General features: G+C 40.1%; 1 protein-coding gene across 4 annotated transcripts in view; it reads left to right on the forward strand.

The window, feature by feature from the left end:
• The window catches only part of TRAPPC12 (trafficking protein particle complex subunit 12), a 75,598-nt gene extending 54,692 nt beyond the window's left edge, over window positions 1-20,906 (forward strand). For 3 of the 4 annotated variants that reach the window (XM_087916754.1, XM_026695239.2, XM_026695240.2), the window contains 5 exons: window positions 1,601-1,674; window positions 11,504-11,602; window positions 17,837-17,937; window positions 18,831-18,918; window positions 20,235-20,906. In XM_087916754.1, the coding sequence (XP_087772880.1) occupies window positions 1,601-1,674; window positions 11,504-11,602; window positions 17,837-17,937; window positions 18,831-18,918; window positions 20,235-20,477 (605 nt within the window). In that variant the 3' untranslated portion in view covers window positions 20,478-20,906. The remainder of the gene's footprint in view (window positions 1-1,600; window positions 1,675-11,503; window positions 11,603-17,836; window positions 17,938-18,830; window positions 18,919-20,234) is intronic. The other variant, XR_015740164.1, reaches the window with a different exon arrangement.
• Window positions 20,907-22,652: the final 1,746 nt, after the last annotated feature.

Here is a 22,652-nt window from a genome sequence, read left to right on the forward strand (position 1 = left end):
TACATTTTACTAATTTGTGATGACATAGAGCTTTTCCAATTATTATCACACATCCTAAAGGTTTGCTGTGCTAAAAAAATATGCTTTGTACTTCCTTTATGCAACTCCCACCAGTGTTAATCTTGGTGACTTCTGTAGAGGCAGGAGCAGAGGTCTGCATTTCTATTGGTTTGCAGTTCGCTTGTTTGTTTTGCAGTGTGATTGGGCAGAAGACATTGTAGTGTTTGAAATTGTTGCTTACCAGTACATTGGAGAATATATTTTCAAAATTGTCCATATTTACATGAACTCTAAAGGTAAAGTGTACTTTTGAATCAATCAGAATTTCTGCTAGTCTTGGATAACATATATATAAAAAAGGTTTGTAAAGCAAATAACAAAATATTCCACATCGGGCCAAACAAAAAGTGATGCTTGTTTCACTGCAGTTCTAGCTATTTTTTTCCACAGCCCTTTTTCAATCCAGTACCGTGATAACAGACAAGACCAAGGTCATTATTATAAGATTATTATAATAATCTTATAATAATTATTATAATATTATATTATATTATTATAAGATATCATTACCAACTCTGAAAGAAATCAGATTTGGGATCTGATTCTGTATATTAATTTTAAAAAGCAAATTTCACTGAAATCAGTGGAATTTCCTAAGGGCACCTAAGAATTGGAACCCTGGCCGTGTTAAAATCCCTTTTATCATAGTGTTCATTTTGCAACATAATAAGCACCTTTTCCTGGCAGTGCAACCCCTGATCCCTTTAAGCTGGGCAAGATCTTCATGAGCCATGTGTTCTCTCACATGAGGAGCCAGCCTCTAGACTAAGGGAGTGAGAAATTGGCTGGTGCTACAGGCAGCAGCCTTGAAACCCCGGGAGCTTCAGTAGCGTAGGAGTGGCAGAGAAGCTTGGCAGATTTTTCCAGGCTCCTAAGCCCGATAAGTCAGTGCAAGATCCCCCAGACCAAGAGAGTCCTGAAACCCTCGTGCTGCTTGCCAAAACGAAGTCGTGTTTCTTGTTTTGATTTTTCAGCATCGGTCAGTAAGGGAAGCAGAAGGGTGTACGTTTAATGGCTTAAATCAGATGATTGCTCATCAGTAGTCCTAATTAATGACTCAGTGTATGCCTTCTCTCTCTCTCTCTCTCTCTCCCCGTCTGTCCCTCCCTCTCTCTCTCTCTCACACACACACACTTTCTCTCCCTCTCTCCCTCCCCCCTCTCTCTCCCTCTCTCTCTCTCTGTCTTCCTCCCTGCCTTTTGTTCTCTTAAATGATTGCTTCCTTGCCGAATTGCCAGAGCTCAAAGTGGAGAGGTTGTTTCCCAGCTTTATACTATGCTTCATTTATTCAGACAGTCTGTTCCTTTCCCCCAATCAAGCCTCTCTCTCTCTCTCTCTCTCTCTCTCTCTCTCTCTCTCCTGAGTGGGTGCAGGTTTTTCAGAGCAACATGGCAGAATGTTAGAAACACTGTGCTCAAAATGTGGTGATGTTAACGAGGCGAAATCATTTCAGTTGGAATACATATGACCGATAATTGATGGCTAGGGAAAGAGCTTCTAATTTATTTGTGCACATTCACAAGCTGCTCTCATTTTACAGCCTCTGTTCAGCTGTGGAGGTCACGTCTGGGCCGGGTGATGTACTCCACGGCAAACTGCCTGCTAATGATGAAGGTAGGTGGGTGCTCTTGCTGCAGATTTACCACATATACTCGAGTAGAATGTCAAGAGAGGCAGAAAAGAGAAGGTAGATTGCCATTTGCGGTCGTGTGGGGCATAGCTGGAGGTCCCTGCCGAAATCATTTCGGAGGCAAGAGAACCAGCAACACAAAACGGCTGGGTTTCCAGGCTGCCACAGTTTTGTTTGGCTTTTGTGTATTTGTTGGCAAGAGGTGGAAGCCAGCTAATAAGAAAAGGTTTCGAATCAGGAACACGTTGATTCAAACTGTAGCAGGATCATCACATCCCTTGTATCCAGATAACATCCTAAAACTAGTGGCACCCGTTATTCGAATTGCGTTCTAATATCGTTTGTGCTGCAGACATTCACGCTGTCATTGATTTCAGGTTCAGACGTGGTGGAGCCTAATATGTGCATATCCTGCAGCATCTCCATTTCCTTTCTGCTGCCGTTGGAAAAGAAAGTGCAGCAATACCTGTCCTGTTTTAGAAATGCTCCAAAGCACAGAAATGTTTGGTTGCTAATAATACAACGAGGACAACAGATAATATACACGAGGACTGTTTCCCAACTCAGTTTTGCCCCAAATCTCCAGAACCGTTTCCTTCTTCTTTTCTTTTTACTTGTCTCTGTGGTACTAGCACTGGTCTCCATTGTCAAGTCCCAAGCTAAACCGGGTCATTCTGCAATCTATAGGATCTCTATGAGGTTGAGTAAATGTCAACTGAAATCTCTGTGAATGTTCGTAGTTTCTCTTGCAGGAGTAAAAATTAGTCTCCAGGTGAATTAATATTCCCCTCATTTAATTTGTGCAGATGCCCTACTAAGGTCAGTGTCTTAATTTAATAAAGGACTACGGACCAGCTCAAAAATTCATAATGAGACTTTTCTTGGGGGAGTAGCTGAAGAAGAAAAAAGCTGCATTTGACCAGTGCTACCATTCAGAATCTTCCCGACTTTTCAGTTCCCTTTTGCATGGCTAGTGTCATTTTGGAAGAATAAACTTGATTTGTTGTGAATTTCCTCCAAGATATAGATGAATGAGCATGCTGTCAGCCTTTGCTTCCTTTTCTCTGCTGCATTTCTGATTCTTGCCTGGAGGGAGTTGAGGCTTTCGAATCAGTTCAGAGAAGCATTTTTCTTCCCATCTGTCAATTTATGCAGATTTCCTTCACAGAACAGTGGGAAGATGAAATTCTAGGACTGTTCAGCACTTCAGATTTGAGTCCAAAAAGCTGCTTGAAAGAACAGACATAGTCCTTTTCTACATCTCTTTCAAGCATCTGGATCTTTGTCTGGCTCACAATCTTGGGAAAAGATGCAGCTACTTTAAAGAGTTGCAGAGAGGACTACATGCACATTCAGAACATCTTTGAGGAGCTAAATCTAAAATGCCATATACAGCTCTATTTCTTTATAACCGTTTTATGCTGTCAGTATACTCCAAGATTAGCAGCAATCACAAGAAGTATAAAAATACTGTATTTAGCTAATATAATTTTGCAAATCGTATTGTTTGGGTTTCTTCTTACACATGTTTAATTGGCAATTGATAAGATGGCTCATGTATGCAAACAGTAATATAATTACCAGATGACATACTATCACTTAGAAAGAGCACTACTATGCAGTAGGCCTTTGTGATCTTTGAGCTTAGCTGTAATCTATTTTGTATGTTAAGAAGCATATAACGAAGTGATTGCCACTGTGATATGGAGCTTACACAGAGTAACAAATTATTTATGAAGAGGAATTCTGTATATATTTCTAATGTATTCAAGCATACCATTGCAAATTGCCAAAAAGAAAAAAAATGCATCTCTGGGAAGTGCATTCACAGTCAGTTCCCATATCTGGGACAACTTGCTGTGGCCAACTTGCCGTAGCTAACTCGCCATGAGACTATTCACTGCAGGTCAAGAATTATACTAATATTGAAGATATTAATGAAAAGATGCCAAAAGAGAGAATCAGTAAGGAAAAGATGCCAAAGGAGAGACAAAATTGTAGAGTTGTAATTGCAGGAATGTTCCAGTCTCGGATGGCAAACCTCAGATAAAGAATGTTTCCAAGCAAATACAACTTAGGTAAACAAAGTCACTAATCTAAAGGAGGATTAGAGAGAGGAAGTAAACATATGTTAGACTTTAACTAGAGGTAATTAATTGTATGGATTACTGTGCTAAACAGTAACGAAAGTGAAGCAGTAACCAAAGTTAACCAATGATGGAGGATAATTAAAAATGTGTATAAATGCAAGACTAGACTCCAATAAAGATCATCATGATTCAGTTGTTCATGATCAAACAACTCGACTGCCTCGTCGTTACAACACAAAATGAAATGGGAATGGCAAAAATTAAAATAATTTTTAAATTATTTTAAATAATGGATTGTTTGAATTGTCCCACAACAAGTTGTCCCTCAGTGAGTTGGCTGTGCGCAAGTTGTCCCTTGGCAAGTTCGCCATGGCGAGTTGGCCGCAACAAGTTGGCCATGTTGTCCACAAACAGTTTGCTGCATGGAATTGTTTCCTTAAGCTGTATTTCAAACCAATAATTGACAGGTCAAAAACTATTTTTCAGTAGAATTTTATGGCTAGTAGCCTCGTGTTTCTATTTTAATGCAAATATTTGAACATTTTCCTTGGAATGCACTATTATTTCTAACAACCCTCAATAAACTATGAAAATTTTCATACTCTGGTAGCCACAGAATAGACTTTGCTCTATTCAGCAAGTTGTCTAAACCTATCAGTAGTCTTCAGATCTATAGTATCCATCACAGAGGAGTAGTTGCTATATATCTTCGGATAAAATTCTATTATATTTGACAAACATAGCAATAGTACTTAGACTTATATACCGCTTTACAGCCCTCTCTAAACATTTTACACAGTCTGCATATTGGCCCCAACAATGGTATTTCAAAGGTCAACCGCTTCTCCCTGCAAATAGGGTTGAGTTACAGCCCCTGGAATTTTCAGCTGTGTAGGAATCTTGGGAGATACCATCCCAACTAATTTGGAGAATAGATAGTTGGAGAGATTAGATAGTATATATTGATAAAAGTTGCTTTAGCAAAGTAAGTTAGGAAGGGACAATTTTCAACAAAAAGGTTTCCTTGAATAGTTGGAATTAGGAATTTTAAGGTGTGAAAAAAGTTGCTCTGAAATGCACAGATTTCAGAATAAGTTCTTTTTCTTTGTATTTAATTTTCTTATAGCATCTCTCTTTAGTAGCAGCTGGACATGTTTTTCCCCCTGTGTAGAATTTTTTTGTTTTGTTTGTTTGCTTGTTCTATCACCACAGCTCAACCTTTGTATCCAAATGCAATCTTGACTTTAATAAAAAAAGGACATCTCTAAACACAGAATTCTAAAACCATTTTATGAATCTAGATTTCTGCTTTGTTTACATAATGTTCAAGTGGTTAAACTTTTTTTTTTTTTAGTTTCCCTACAACTTTCTTTAGATATCGCTGATTGCATTTCACAACTTGGAGTTACTTTCCATTCAGTCTTTCCACCAAGTAAAAAGTTCACCTGGTACATTCAAAAGAGAAAGTTGAGGCATCGACATAATTCAGGGAACTGTACCCTTGTTGTTGTTGTTTTATTTAGGCCTTTCACATTCCCTTTGACAGCTCACAAAACATTTCTTTAACTTCAGAAGAGTAAATGTGAGGGACTGAGGGGAGATGGGTTGGCAATATTCCAACATCATCTGAAGTTGCAGTAAAGGTACTTTCAGTATTGTAAATTCTCTGCAAATGTATCTTCATCATGGTAGGAAACATAAGCCCGGTGGAAATACGATTTGTAGCTGTTGCTTTGGTGTCGTATGAATTGGGACCTGCCTCTGTTACTACTACTGATGCTGAGTACCTACTGGAATATACTATCCTTTCCCTGAATCAAGTATCTAATGAGTAGACTTCTCCCTCCTGACTTCCCATCACTTCTTCTGCAACTGCCACTCTCTAGGTCAGGGCTGGCAAACTCCTGGCCCACAAGCTGGATGTGTCACACACTGGCCACACCCACGCCTGGTTTAGCGAAGGGGAAAAAAATTCTGGAAACATCACATGATGCCGCTGTGACACAGCCGTGATGCTGCGGAGTTTGACCAGCCCTGCTCTAGATTAAATTTAGATCACATCTGAAGGGTGTGGATGTTGGGGAGAAAAGGAGTCTCCATTTCTTATTCTTAAGGAATCTGTTCAGTTGGTTGAAAAGTTTTTGTAAATTATAACTGTCTAATCATGTGACGTAGTTTGCAAAGTTACTTACAATAATACAAGATGCACTTCTGTAAAAATTAATGTTATCTGCATAAATGATAGGCCCTATATAACGGCAGAAAATATTTGCTTGCATTTTTTTTACATTTTAAAAATAGCTTGATAATCAAGTTAATGTTAATTAACATTAACAGTGTCTAGAATGCCTATAAAACAGTATTTTCATGTCAATAAGACTTGAAATCAGACAAGTACCAATAATTAGGAGTATATATTTACAAGAATTTGGTGCAGCTTTTATATTCCATATTTCTTCCAAAGAAGTCATTTAGTTGTCAGCTGTAATTTAACGTGTCATGAATAAATTAGATTTCTTCTGGAATTGCTGTAAAATGCACTATGCTGCCATCTAGTGACAGCCCTCCTTCCCTTCCCCTCCCCAAAAGACATAGCATATAATTGCATTATTATGAATTGGGAAATCAATTTCTTTCTAACCAAAAATGCAAGTAGATTACTAAGAATAAGGAATACAATGAGTGAAAGATGCATTTCTGATTAATTGGGCACTGATCTGCATTGGTAGGAGTCATTTAGGCCAGGGGTCTCGAATCTCGGCAACTTTAAGCCTGGCGGACTTCAACTCCCAGAATTCCTCAGTCAGCTGGCTGGGGAATTCTGGGAGTTGAAGTCCGCCAGGCTTAAAGTTGCCAAGGTTGGAGACCCCTGATTTAGGCCATTGGTTTCTCAACCTCTATGGGTTCGGATGTCAAGCTGCTCTTACTGATATAGGACATTTTTTTTTCTTTCTGTTGGTCAGAATCTGCTTTCCAGGAATGCAAATTCATCACTCTGTGTCTTAAACTCTAGAAGAAAAGAAAATGGGTTGGTGTTTTGCATGACATCCTTTCACATATTTGAAGGATGCTATCATATCCCCTTCCTCAGATGCCTTTTCTTCAAAGCAAAAGCTATCCAGCTGCTTCCTTCTCTCTCATCTCTCTCATCTCCTATCATCTTTGTTAGCCCTTCTCAAAACATGTTCCCTGTCGTTTGATTCTTTCATCAGACATGGTGGCCAGAGCTGGACACTGTATTTGAACTAGAGTCTGATCAAAGAAGAAAGCTGTGCAATTCCCCATCACGATTTGAAAGTTATATTTTAGTTGATTCCACCTAAAATCGGGTCTGTTTTGCAAGCACATTTTGATTCATTCCCTGCAGTCAATTATTGTTCAAAAATATTTTTATATGTGATATTATCAAACCAAATATTGTCCCATTGGCCTATAAGTTTGATTCTCCTTTCTTAAATGAAGAACTACTGATTTGTCTGCTAGACTTCATTTGGTTATTTTCAGCCCATTTCTTAAACCTACTAAGATTGTTTTGAGTTTTATTTCTCACCTGTGGTGTTTAGGTATCAGACTCAACTTTGTGCAATCTGAAATGTAATCATAATTTTTTCCAATTCTTAGCACTAAGAGGACTTGAGACTTGTGCCACCCCATACAATATCTCTAGCTAATCTCTGGTAATAAAAGCCATTGATGGAGACACCATGAATATGATTTTCAAGGTAGTTATATGGTCAATTAATTGACATGCTATTCAGGTAACATTTAACTAGTTGTTCAATATTTGGTGCTTGACCAGATATTTTGATTGAATCAAAATATATTACTTTCTACTGATTAATTATGAACTCTAATACAGGTAGTCCTCATTTAGCAACTACTCAGATAGTGTCCATTTACAAATGCAACAGTAAGAAATGATAATAAAAAATCAATTTTACGATCAATGCACACATTTATGACAACAATAGCCTTCTGTGTGAAATTAATTACGATCTGGTCAGTTTCTGTGTGAACTGTCTGGAAGGTTCTAATTTAAGTTCATAGAGCTGAGATTAATTTAAAGTTAGCACTGCCCTGGGGAGCAAAGCAGCTCAAAAGGAGATAGTTTGTTTAAGTAATTTCTCTGTCCTGCAAGGAGACAAAACGGGAAAAATGGGACAGGCACAGTTTAGTTTACTTTACTTTATTGTCATTGCACCTCATATAACAAAATCAAACACCATCTTCAGTGCACATCATGACCATGAAAATAAACACAAACATCCATCCTTCACCCTTCACACATTGAACCAGAAACCCCTGACACCACACTAACACTGCACGATACAGAATCCAAAAGAGCTACTTCCCTGGGATAGAAGCTATTTTTCAGCCTATTTGTCCTTGTTTTTATTATTCTGTACCATCTGCCAGATGGTAAAAAAAAGGGTGCCCAGGATAAGATGGATCTTTGAGAATGTTTTGAACTTTCTTAAGGCAGCAGGAGCTATAAAGCTCTTCCAAAGAGGGGAGAGGGCAACCCATGATCTTCTGGGCAATGACATTAACCCTCTGGAGTGCTTTCCTATCTGCCACTGTGCAATTGGCAAACCATACAGAGGTGCAGTATGTTAAGATCCTCTCTGTGGTGCAGCGGTAGAAGGTCACCAGCAGTTTTCCATTTAGTTGTTGTTTTCTGAGAAGCCTCAGGTAGTATAATCTCTGCTGGGCCCTTTTGACCAGGACTGCAATGTGAGCACCCCAGGTCAGGTCCTCTTTTAGGGTAACACCCAGAAGCTTAAAACTGGCCACTTGCTCCACTCGGTCTCCATTGATAAGCAAGGGCTGGATGCCTGATCCGTTCCTTCTATAATCCACTATAAGCTCCTTGGTCTTATTGGTGTTGAGGACCAAGTTATTGTCTCCACAACATGAAAGCAACCGGTCCACCTTATCTCGGTAGGCAAACTAATTCTCCCCCCGAGATAAGTCCCACCATTGTTGTATCATCTTCAAATTTAGCAATAGTATTACTAGCATGAGTGGGAATGCAGTCATGCACATAAAGAGTATAGAGTAAGGGACTCAACACGCAAACGCAACCCTGTGGTGTACCAGTGTTAAGAATAAGGGCTGAAGAGGTATGATTACCTAATCCAACCCTCTGTGAGTGGCCAGACAGGAAATCCATAATCCAAAAGCAGATTGAATTAGAAAACCCAAGGTCCAGAAGCTTAGACACTAGTCTATGTGGAAGAATTGTGTTAATTCTTTCATACAGGACACTGTATGAAAGGACTTTAGCTGAATGAGATGACAGCAACCATCCATCTTTGAAGCATCTCTCTCTCACACACACCACACACACACACACATACACAGAGACACATCATTCACTTAGTGACTATTTCCTGCACCAATTGCAGTCACTAAATGAGGACTACCTGTATAACAGAAGCATATAACTTAAATAGATGCAGAGAGCGAAGACAACAGCATGGTTTCAGGAAATAGAGAGATATGCAGAAATGAGATTATGCTTATTTTACATAAAAGGGCTTATAGCTTAAAATGAGAAAAGCTATTGTCTATAATCACATTCATAAATAAAAATTAGCTCATAACTCTATAAAAATATACTCCACATTAGTCATAATGGTGGTGTAGACTAGGAAAACAATTGCGTGAACAAATCGCATGGGTTTGAACACTGAAATAGGAGATCTCCAGAGCAAAAGATGAATTTTCGTAGCCATCTAACCGTTTTGTTCTCCTTCTACCTCTCTTTGCCTTTGTTATCAACCAATTAAAACTTGATCTCTTCTAGTAAAACATAAGGCTAGTGCTTAACTACTTCCTTTTAATTTAGATTCACCTTTCTACTATAAAGGAGACATAGAACATTAATCTGTATACGATTATGTTACAGGGGAATTGCTGGCTACAGAATGGCTCTTGCCACTCCGCAGGCTGTAAGGAGGGCAGGGGTGGGCAAATAAAAAATGTTATGACTGCCTTGGCCTTAAGACTGGCAATCAATACTGTAACTGGATTTTAAAGAAAGCTTTGGTGCTGCCTTTGTCCTGTTTTTAAAAGAGGGACATTAGCCTGGATTACTCTGAGCCAGGCACAACCCACCTCACAGGATTGTTGTTGTGGGGGAAATAGGAGGAGGAATGAGTATTACGTATGTTCACTGCCTTGAGTTATTTATACAGTAAAGGAGGGTTTAGATAAAGAAATAAATTCTGATTGTACTTGTAATTTTCATTAATTGATTTGTCCACATACAATTCATACTCCCCCTCCCCTCCACCCCCAGTTGGAGCATCCCTGTAGTCAGTGCTTCGGTGGAAAAGTTAGTGAGTCTGCTTGAAAGCGGAGTAGGTGTTAGGGCTTTGCATCTGGTGGCATCTCTGTTGGAGAAATGTGGAGAGAGGAACAGATGGCAGGAGGCACCTTACTGCATATGGAGCTTCTGTGTCTCAAGAACGCATTTGAAGCCTCCCTTCCCCTCCCAGGTCTGTTACGACCGCAGCTAGCCAGAAATCCACACCTGAATTTGGACTTTCCAGGGTGTCACACAATTTTGGGAATAACTGAAGTGTGTGAGGGAGAGGGGCAAGAGGGAGGGAGGGAGCAGGTGAGGCACACTGGTATTGTTACCTCCAGGCCTGCGTGCAGAACTATGAAGTCCTTTCTATCATAAAATTTCTCTGTATTTGCTCCCATTCAGGCTATTTGGTTTTTAATTTCTCCTCAGTGCCTGTTTTGTGGTGTTTTATTCTAAGACAGCCTGCGTTTTAGGAACTTGTCCGACTAGAAACACACTAAATAAAAATGAAACAATAGGAGCCCAATCATACCGCTTCCTCACTGGTGTTCTTATATTGAAAACACATTTGCAGAATTAATTTTCCTGCGCTGAACTGATTTTTGTTCTTTTTTTTTTTCTAACTGAATTTTTGAAGATGTACATCTAAATGGAGACCAAGATATTTCCATCAGGAAACTTATATATGATGAACAAATAAACATTTCTAATTTCCCCCCCTTTTTAAAAACCCTTCTTCAGAAGCATTGAACAGTAATCAAAAGATGGGGACTGAACCCCCATCCTGGCTCCGCTGAACTCATTTGAAATTCCCTTCATTTAGCTATAGCGACGGCTCCCTCATGAAGCAACGCATAAGCTGTGGCCATTTTCCCAGCATGAATAATTTTCAGAGCATTGGAAATCTGGCCGACAGAGCAGTTGGCACCACACAAGAGGTTTGCTTCCCATGCAGAATGATAAGAAACAATTTGTGCCTGTGTGCCTGTGTGTATACTGTGTGTGTGTGTGTCTTTGTGAGAGAGGGAGAGAGGAAGGAAAGATCCAAAGGATGCTTATTGTGATCCTGGCAGATATAAAATTGTTGCTTGCTGAAGCCTCCCTGAATTTGATTCGACTTTGGGGCTGCTTTGTCCTATGTGCTGTGTTCCTGCAATAGAAGCAGTGAAACATCGCTCCCACATGGGGCTCTCTCATCTTGTGTGTCCGCTCCCTCTGCTAGGTGCCAAGAAAATAGGAAATCTTGTCATATTTTCAGGCACAGTGTCCTTCCCACTTTGAAGATTTCTACTTCCATCTGTTTTATCATGCATGTCTGCAGCTTCTCTCACTTTAAGGTATATGGAGCACAGAAGAATAAATGTTGACTTTGCCTCCCTCCCCCTTTGTGCTTGCTTTACCCCTTAGGACTATGTGCTTGCTGTGGAGACATATCACACCGTCATGAAATATTGCCCAGAGCAGGAGCCTCAGCTGTTGAGTGGAATTGGAAGGATTTTCCTGCAGGTATGTACCTGATTCTGAATAACGCCACGTGAAATCCTGCTGAGCCCCATTACATTAGTATTAACACAAGGAAAGGTTTTTAAGTGCCCTAATTTTAGATAGTTGGATGTGTGAATTGTGTCATTCTTTGAAACAAAAATAATGACAAAGATGAAAGATGTAAAGTGGATGACTGTATCAGTACCAAATAAGTCTAGAATGAAATATGAGGTGAATGCTCTAACAGATCAGGGAGAATGTCCTAGGTTTGTCCACCTAACTTCTTGCTATTCCAGAATATCTACAACTTAAATGTAACGGGTATTCTGACAGTTATTATTGCATGAAAACATAATAGTTGAAACAACAGACTCCGTAAACTCATTGAATTATCTGGTGAGCATTGTTTTGAAGACTAGCTGTTCCCTATTCCGTAAAAGATGCAGGGTATTTGACATTTTCCACTCAGTTATAAACACACAGATACTGAAAGATGAGCGGGATGTAATAAATACTCCACATTTTCTATGGAATTCATGAAAGTAACTTTTCATTCCCCAAATTGCAATGCCGAATTCTCTATAGTGGTCCTTGAGAAAGAAAAGGACCCTTTTGCCCTCTTAGAAACGTGCAGCCCGAGCCACATCATCTAATCAAGGCAAGGTGTGCAGTTCACACAGCTGGTCAAATTATTTTCGCATAAAGGAAGAAACTCCTTAACATTTCTTCCACTCCTGGTATAAAAGTACAGTAAGAAGCAAATACTAACAATAGGTTGCCTGAGGGGCTGTCTCACTTTGCCTGCTTCCATTTCTGTAATGTAGTAAACTTTTTTGATAGAAAAAATTATTTGTTGATTTCCTGTGGCACTGGTGCTTTTAAAAAGATCAGCGCTGCATTTGTCTTCAGCGTGAAATCTGCGCTTCTCTTGTTTTCTTCCCCTGCGACTTTAATACCAAAATAAAATTTCTGTTTGCAGCACAATAACAAACACAAGAAGGGATGTTTAATTTCCCTCCTTACGTTGGCCATATTTAGCTTGATGCTGACAGTTCACCGAATCAGTCAATTACAAATGGAGTAACACTGAATCAGACCATAAACCCCCAAGACGTTTTCCCTGAAATTGAGTCACTTTGTAGAAGATGAAATGGGACAACCCAGTTTCTTCACAACTGGAGACTCCCAGGAAGGCCCGAGATATTTTTATACAATATTTCAGAGTTTCCTCACTTTTATAACTAAATTGAAGAGTTTAATATTTGATTCTGAATAATATCTATTGGATAGCTTGAAATAAATTCTGAGAGGTGGCTGACAATTAGAAATTAACTCACTCAGAATACATTAGTAATAAAAGCTGTTTGTAAAACTGTTATGAAGGATAACTTTGGAGTGAAGCATTAAAGCAGGAGTGTTAAACTCGTGGCCCACGGGCTGAATGAATCCTTTGCTGTCCCTGCCCCTGCCCCTGCCCCTGTTTAGCAAAGGGGGGAGAAGTCCCAATACATCACGGGACGACACTATGACAATGCAGGTTTGACACCCCAACACTAAAGCCTTTGAAAAATAAAAAGGAACTGTTGTGGTTCGATGGCAGCCGGTGCAGACGGCAGCAGAATTGGACAGTGGGGAACAACGGAGATCAGTCAGGGAGTCTGGAGAGGACTCGGACAAAGGTCCTGCATCCGATGAAGAGATGGGGCGAGCACCATCTGGGAGTGGGGTGCTGCCTCCAGAGCCTTTGGAGTCTGGCAGCAGCAAGGCAGAGGACCCAGGGGAGCCTATTCCCAGTGCGCATGTGCGCAGAGCTGCTAGAAGGCGAGAGCAGCTGAAACAAAAGGGGCAACTTGGGAGTAAGGCTGGGAGGTGATTGCCCCTCCCATAAGGTATAAAGGTCAGGCAAAGATGATGAAACCTTTGCAGGAAGCAAAATAGTTCGTTCGGTTCAGATTCATTCTTGAAGCTCTTTGTACTTCGGTTGGTTTTTTTTTCTAGTTCATTTGATACTTCTGTTATTGGCAGCACTTCACAGAAAAGAAAGGTGGGTGATTATCTCTGGGGACTGTTTGACATTCATTCCGGCTGGGAATGAAAACAATTCCCAGCATTGCAATAAAATGTCTTGTTTTTAAAATGTGTGTGTAGTTACGGTCTAGGAAGCCTTGGTCAGAACAGGAACTTGGCCTGGCATCACAATGATACTAAGATAAGTGATAGATATGATCTATGAGAAAGTCCTCCTTTGAAAGTTCTTGAGCAGGAAATTCAGAAGGAGATCTTGAGGCTGAGGAGTTCCGGGCAGAGGAAAGTTGTCTTCCAAGTGTCCTGCTCTCAAGCCATGAAGAATGAAATCCAGCCTGGGTTAGATAGCAAGTGCACCTAAGGAATCTGTAGCATTTGGATCAGGACAATTGCAGGGAGTCAGCTGAAAGAAATGACTCTTTTTAAAGAATCAATCTAACCCAGTCTTTTTTTGATTAAAAGAATATTATCATTAGGTGATTCACACTGAAAATAGCCTGTCACAGGCAGAATATTAAAACATTTGTCAAATCATTCTTGGAAAAACCACTTGTGTCCTCTTACATTGCCATACGGACTTGCAATCCATCAAGTAAAAAAGACGAGATTTCCAACTCCGCTCTTTCTCTACTAAGAGCCATCAGAGGCTGGTTTGCAGAAAGGCAAGATTCCCAACCTTGGGTACGATGCAAGGAGACTGATGCCTCCGAGGAACAGTCTGTCCGTCCAATTCATAGAACAGTGTTAACAGGCTCTGAAGAGACTCCAGTCTTCCTCACAGTTCTTGCTCTTCTCTGAGGCCTTGAGGGGGAAGAGAGATTATTGGACATTCTTGAATTAGTGGTTTTTACTGCCAGAGTGGGACCTTTTCCTTCCAGTGCAATAGAACTGAAGACGAAGCCCAAGAAACTCATTGGCTTGCTTACATAACCTTGAACAATAGCACTTGAAAAGCCTGGGGCTTTCCAAAAGGGACTGGAATCATGGCCTCACAGAAGCCCCCTCTTATTTGCCAGGAGGCCATGTCTGCATGCAGTCCGAGAAGCCCAAGAAATGCTGCAAAATTGTGAAATTGGGAGGGAGAGAGAGGAAATGGTTAGTCGGTTGGCTGGTTAGATTTATATCTTGCCCTTCTAATCTGGTATGTACTTTGAGTTTTCTGACACAAAAGTCAACGCTAAAAATTAAAAATGTAAATCAAACTAGCATGAAATCAAGTAACTGTTAAAAACTTGGTTGAAAACCCCCGTTTTTAACTAATTTTTTAATTATTTGAGAATGGAGGCCTAAGTTCATCCTCTCAGGGAACACATCCCATAGCTTGGGAGCAAGGAAAGGGAAGGCTGTCTTATTTGTGCCTGATAAAAGGCCATGCAAGAGCCTCTCTTGTAGGTGCCAACTGCCAAATAAGTTCTTGACAGTGATGATTCTCCAGGTTTACCCTAAACAGTTTGACAACTAGTGCATGTTTCACTTATTTCATCCAACAAGTGATTTGCCAGTATAAAAAGGTCTTCACCCATGTTCAGTTAAAGGAATAACTAGGGCTAGGTGTGCACAGTATGTACTTTATTAGCCAGCCAGGGTTGGTGTGGACCTGTTCTGCACTACATATCATAATATTAGCTCTCATCATCACAGTGAAGTTCTCACAATGCAGATGTTACAATGAAATATATGTCCCAATGAAAAGATATTTCGAACATCTTTCTTACAAAATATTGTAGTTGATGCCTATCACCTGGAAAAGATTACAAAATCAGTTCTAAAATGTTGGGCTCCACAAAAGGAATCACAAAGAACCCCAGAATAACTAACAGGGATATTCAGGCCATCCTTACCTTGGCTGTTCCAGAATCAAAAACAGTAAAAGAAAGTTTGATGGAAGAATAGAAGGCCAAAATCATGGCTCACAAGAGAATATTGATGCTCATTCAGATTTGTTAAAAAGCACCTGGATGTAATCCTCTGACCTTCTTAAGGAATGTTCCATGGGCAGGTGAATCAAAAGTAGAACTATATCAGATGGAAACCAAATGCTACGCTCCTAATAAGATTCTCATTCCAGCTATTAAGCACTAAGGTGATAGTGCCATGATTTGGGCTTCTTTATCTTAACTTGCCATCACTAAAGGAATCATAAATTCTGCCTTGTATCGCAGTATTTTACAGGTGAATATCAGGCCATCTTCTCATCAGTTAAAAAGAAAACTGCAAGTAGCAATAGCTCTTAGCAAGAGCAATTAGTCTTATATACTGCTCCATGGTGCAAGTGGGCATAGTAGGGAGAAAGTAATTTCAAATATGCAGGCAAGACTATACAGGTAGACCTCACTTAATGACCGCCTTGTTTAGTGATCATTCAATATTATGACAGTGCTGCAACTTTACGGCTAGTCATTGCACTTATAACCATTAGAGCATTCCTGCAGTCATGTGACTCGCAACCACCAGGCATTAATGACGGTCGCAGCATCCCAGTCACGTGATCACCAGTTGCATACTTCACACAGCCAGCTTCCAACAAGCAGAGTCAAAGGGAGAACTGGCAGTAAAATCACAAGTTGTGGTGGTGTCTCACTTATTAGCAGCCATGTTACCCAGAGTTGCTGGCCCCAATTATGGTTGTTAAACAAGGAATGTAAGAGAATAGATGAAGAACAAATTCAGGATTTGGGGTGGCCAGGTCAAAGTCTATGTCTAAGAACCAATATGAAAATCTAAGGGGGAATGAAGCTTTTTTAGATTGGTAAAATCTATGATAGATGACTCCCCCCAAAAAGGCATTAAATATGCTGCTATTTTTCATTCAGACTCTTCTTGTCAGTAGGGCCCACAGAGAAAAACAGTGGCAAAAATACAGAAATATTCAGAAAATTCAAAAGGAGATAAGTGCATCTGCACAGAACTTTCATCTGGAGGACCAAGGAATCTGCAGACAGATTCAGATACAGTCTCCTCTTGTAATATTCCCAAAGCAATCAGATCTTGAGACTAGATACAAAAGTTAAAGTGTTCAACTGAATGTAGCCCAAGAATCATGCTTCCGGAAACTTGGAAAGACTCTTGAGTTTCCTGCCTGTTTAGCACTGCCCAAAGTCCTCAGCAGTCCTTAATAAATAACCAAGAAGCTGTTTTCTTTTGAGCAATAAGCCCCATCTTGAGCAAGGATAAAATAATAATCAAATAAAACTGAAGCCCATAATGAGCCACTTTTTATATCCTGTTTTCACTGCATACAATAAAGTGTGCTGGAAATTGGAATTATTTTCCTGCTCTCTTTCTGACCCTCTATAAAGGCCACTGAGCCAACGGTAATTAAAACTCCACCTGCTTTCCTTTGGGAGAACTTGATCCATCTATATATTAGCTATTGAGATCTAGATGTTTGAAGGAAGGAAAATCACCACCTCACTTAATCTATGGAAAATTTAGAATGCACACAGATATAGACCATTTGAATTGGACGTTTAGTGTGGATTTGTTCTTGCTGCCTTTTGGCCAGACATCAAACCTTTCTCATATTGCTGAACTTTGAAGCAACTGATCTTCCCTGTGTCTAGTAGAAAATGGCTCTTGTTGTAGCAATATCAGAACCGCTTTTAGTTCAGAGTAGTGTGTTCATAAATGAAGGAATGGAGGCCACCGATAAACTTTTATATAAAATGCCTGGAATAAGAACTGGAAGGTTGTTTTATCAGCACTGGGAACAAGATACCGTAGGGACAATGTGCCTTAACTGGAAAATAAAAAGGGCTAAATAACTATACATCGTGACACTTCTGTGTCAGAATAAATTTATTTTAAAAACTGTGAACACATTTATCTGAGTTTTGGTTCTTTGCAATATTTTCTTGAACATTACTGAGCTATTTCTAAAGAATTTCTATTTCAGATTTAATATGATTGGAGTGAGTCAAGAGCTAAATAGGTCTGAGAATCAGTATATTCCACTGTTGCTACTAGTATTTGCACATTGTCATACTTTGAGAGCTTGTGTGTGTGTGTGTGTGTGTGTGTTAACTAAAATCAATATTGACCCAAACCACTAATTTTAGCTATGTATTGATGGGTTAGAATTGGTATTTATATTTGCTGTATGTTACATTTTTCTCTTCTTCTGCTCCTAGTATTGAAAGTAATATATTTGTGAAGATCTACCTATTGATGAGCCTCTCTTGTGCTTTGGTAATTAAAGTAACTGTTATTAACCATTTATGTGCTATCCAGATTGGAGACATTAAAATGGCTGAAAAGTATTTTCAAGATGTTGAAAAAGTGGCTCAGAAATTGGATGGACTGAAGAACCAAATTATGGTTTTAATGAACAGGTGGGCAACATAAATGCCAAATTAATATTAGACATGATTTTGCAAAGTATGTTCTACAAACATTAAGAGGCCCTAATGAATACCCCTTTCTCTTCATTTATCTTTTATGTAACCTCAGCTGCCAGAAGAAAAGCTGATTGGCACCTACTAGTCTATGAGATTTGTATGACATATGTAACCCTGAAAAAAATACCTTATTACAAGTTTTCTTCTTGACCACTATATGCAAATTTATTTCTATATCAGCTTTACAGATTAATGTGGCAGTGCAGACTTAGACATAATTACTAAGAAAAACCATTTAACTCAGTGGAACATTGAATGTATTGGATCTAGAGTTATGCTCAGCAAAATGTCATACATACTAGATAAATTTGATGCATACTAGAGGAAGAGGCCTTCCTCACTCCGAGTCCTCTCTCCCTCTGTTCCTAGTTTCTGAAAAGTTGTACAGCATTATTGGGAGCACTTCCAGTAAGTATAGGTGATTGCACTTGGAATACAACATCAAAGAAACTAGCTAAACTCACTAACCTTTGGAAGCTTCCATGGATCCCCTTTTTGTTTGTGAACAAAATAAACAGTTATTGAAGTGTATTCATTTAATATGTTTTAAATGCTTATCTAAAATTGTGAAGACCACATACATATTGGAAAAAATATATAGGAAACAGAAACTGCTGAAGAACTCCAATAAGTTGGAATTCAGTGCTATACTTCATGTTGCATTGTTTAATCTGACATCTAAGTTATAATTTAGATTAATTTATGAAGATCAACTGAGGGAACATCCTTATCTATGAAAGAAAAGAATGTAGTTTCCTTCTATAACTGAGTCATGTTCTGAAAGTGTACAAACATTCTCTCTTCTTCTTACTCTTACTATATTTTAGAGCATTTCTGCATCTTGGTCAGAATAACTTTGCAGAAGCTCACAAATATTTCACAGAAATTTTGAAGATTGATCCATCCAATTCTGTGGTAAGAAACCTTAATGTTAAAATAGCCATGGCTTGTAAGCTTTAAAAGTAAATTATCCTTTAGTGTCTGATTTATAATACTGTATGGATATACAGGTAGACTTTGACCAACGACCATAATGGAGGCTGCCATGGGTCATAATAACCATTAAATGAAGTGCCCATGTGGATCACCTTATTTACAATGCTCTATCCCTGTTCTTCCTGATGTGGTTAAGAGAAGCATGGGGTGCCTCAGGAGCCCTGAGGCAGGCCTTGGAAGACCTAGCATAGGTCCTGTCCCGACCCTCCCAAGGCCTCCCCCACCCCGAGGTACGCCATACTCCAGTTCCCGCTCCTCTGGCCACATTGAATTATAGCTTCTCAAAAAATGGTCGTTTCCAGAGTTGCACCATGGGGGCCAGCAATGGATTTGCTTACCATGCTTCCCTGACACAAGCTCCAGAACACTGCAGAATGCTGCAGAGCTTGTGTTAGGGAAGGAAAGCGAGCCTCCCTGTTGCTGGACAGTGTGGTGTGGTCCTGAAAGTAGCTGCAATTTTCAGGGCAGCCACTTTGAATTGTGTGGCTGCTCAGAAAATGGCAATCACTTCAAAACCATGCCATGCAGTCTAGCAATGGAGCAGCTTGATCTTCTTCCCTAACCCAAGCTCCAGAGATCTTCTAAAGGTGCCTGATGGATGATTTGGGGGTGAGGAGGGGTGTGTGCAGCATGGTGAAGTGTGGACCACACTCAGGGCCTGCAGGGACTCTGTGTGGGAGATGGCAGGAAGGTAAGTAGAGGGACATTGCAGCATCCTTGCAGTTGGTTGTAAGGACAAACAATTGCAAAGATACTGCAGCTGCATAATTTGGGACCACATCACAAGTAGCATTTAAGGGTCTGCCTTAGCTTTGAAGAGCCGGTCTTAAGTTGAGAATTGTACACATTGAAGTAATAGTAAGTATCAGTACTTAGCACAATCAGAATTTGTTTAGTGAACTTCACTGAAATGATGCAAAGTAATATACAGTTCAATCTTCTCCAATCTGGAACCCTCCATATGGATTGAAATATAAATTCCCAGAATTCTCAGCTAGTCACTGGAGGGCATCCAGTTGGGGAACCAGTTTAAATTGTGATGTTCCTCATATCCATCTTGAACTCTCTAAAACAAGCTCTGTTGTAATGGTTGGAACTCTGGCAACAAAGAAAGCATCCAAGTCCCAAAATCAAGGCTTGGATTTTTTTTAAAAAGTATTTAAAGTGTGCTGCATGTTCTCTAGAGTGGTTCCTTTGGATTTCATAAAGAAACCTAATATATCTATTTTCCGTAGGCTAACAACAATGCTGCTGTTTGTCTTCTTTATCTGGGAAAACTGAAGGATTCCCTCCGTCAGCTGGAAGGGATGGTTCAGCAGGATCCTAAACACTACCTCCATGAGAGCGTTCTCTTCAATTTGACAACCATGTACGAACTTGAGTCTTCTCGCAGCATGCAAAAGAAACAGGCTCTACTTGAAGCTGTAGCTGTCAAAGAGGGTGACAGCTTCAACACGCAATGCCTCAAGTTAGGATAAGCCCATCCATATTTTTTACAAAAGCTCATTTCAGAAGCTGTATATAGACCTCGGCTAGTCTGTAAATGTTCCTCCAGCAAGTGCAATAAAAAAGCTCTTTAATTATGAATATATGGTAAAATTATAAATACATGGTAAAATTGTTGTAACATAGGAATTTATACACTGGTCTGTATATCACCCACAGGACTTCCTGTTAATCTACCATCAAATTCATCCTTGAAGTTACTGCCAGCTTATAGTGTATACCAACCATCAAAATTATTCAGATGGGCTTTTTTCCTGTTAATAGCGACCTATATAAGATAATTTGTCCCGATGGCTTTTGTTCTAAAGACATCCAGAATGTAGTGATTGTGTGTATAGAATTGGAGGACAGTGGGGTGATGAATGGAAAAGGTTGCAATAAATTAGGAAATTATAAAGACAGACTCCAGTCTAGGTTTTTTTGGGGGGTGGGGGGGCTGTCTCTAAAACATGCATCCATTTGACCCCCACAAACTGTCCCAAATTGTTTTGAGAAGAATTATGGGACACATCCTCTTTTGCCTGTTTCAACCTGGCCTGCTCAGGATGGAAAACTGCCATTTTGCCCTGTAACTTTACCCAATTAAGTAAGGAAGTATACCTAAATATTAATACTAGCTTTCCTTTGCTCTTGTGACCAAAATGCATCAGGATTTACCCAAGCATAACAGAATAGAGGGCCAGATTGTATTCATGGCAGAACGGATTCATCTAAAGAAAGAATCTGTTCATAATTCACTCATTAATTTTCTGTCCAAATTCTTCCCTGAAAGTTAAGGAATTTTGTCAAATCGAATAAACAGCATTTGCAAGCAAAAATAATTTTATCTCTGAACAAGCCCCCCTAGGCCACTTGCCCCTGAAATCAGCTATGAAGATTGTTCCAGGAGAAATTAAGAAACACACACGCACACAGAGAGAACAATGCATTCTGTTGGGTGAGCAGAAGCCTATTCATTTCACCTGGGATGTGGTCCATTGATTTATTACCAAGTAAGCTCAAGAAGCTAATTATTTGAAGGTAGGGATAGCTTGTTCAGATGAAAGAGGTAGATAGAAACTGGATTCACGAATCACATCCCAGTCATAGCTTTCCCGGTTATGATTTGTTGAATAACGGGGGCTCACATCACTCTGGGTACTTTACAATCATTAGCTGGCATATCATAAGCTTCTGTTTTCATTTGTTTGTTAGCCACCTGGGATTATTTTATGTAATGTAAATGACTGTATACATTTTTCAAATATATAACTACAACTACAACACACTAAGGAAAAAACAACAAACCAATCACAGGCCAAGGACAATGTGATTCATCCAGGACTTTAATACAGTAAGGTTAAGGTAAGCATCCATTCACTTTGAGAAGAATGGACCAGACCCAAATGATGTTGAAACACAGAAATTCCCTTCTGCACATTTGGAAGAGGCAGGGGGATAACAGGCCTTATTATTATTGCCATCTCGGACTCCCTTCAATGTGTTAAAGGTTGCTCTATTTCCCACTTTTTGCCCATCATTCTGGCCCATCTGTGGGCACATTCCCACATAGGTGCACACGTGCATCCACAGAAAAAGACGCCCGCTGAGTATAGTCTACAGATTTGTCTGCCTGGATGTATCTATAATGCATTAAGTGCTGGCAGAGTATGTCAGCAGGTGCGCTGCTCTTATTGCTATGCTCCTCACACGCTGCGCGCCAGAGAGCCCTGGATAATTCCAAAGGTTACGGTGACGGGTGACTGAATAGGCGACGAATTGACCTGCTTTAGAGGTGAAAATGAGGAAGCTGCCTCTCCGCCAGCATTAAAAGCCTGCCGCTGCTTGAAAAGCCAAATTAAAACAAGGGATCTATTAAACCAAGAGAGCTGCCATTCAAACCAGGCGGCGGGGGAGGTGGAAAGGGTTGCCTGCCAGCCAGCCAGGCGAGCTGCAAAGGGGCTCCCGAGCCCAGCTGACGTTCGGCTCCTGTGGAGCAGAGGCGGCAGGGCGGGGAATAACGAGCTCTCGAGAGGATCCCGGTACAAAAGGAGAGAGGGCGACATGGCCCGGCTCTCGCTGGCGGATTAGCTCTTGGTTGCCGAGCTTGGGAGCGGGAGGGGGTGGGGGAAACACGACCCATCTTCCAACTGGGATGAAAGGAAAAA

This window comes from Pseudonaja textilis, chromosome 1 (genome assembly GCF_049901715.1).
Source record: "Pseudonaja textilis isolate UNSWEBS1 chromosome 1, rPseTex1.2, whole genome shotgun sequence".
NCBI classification, from domain to species: domain Eukaryota; kingdom Metazoa; phylum Chordata; class Lepidosauria; order Squamata; family Elapidae; genus Pseudonaja; species Pseudonaja textilis.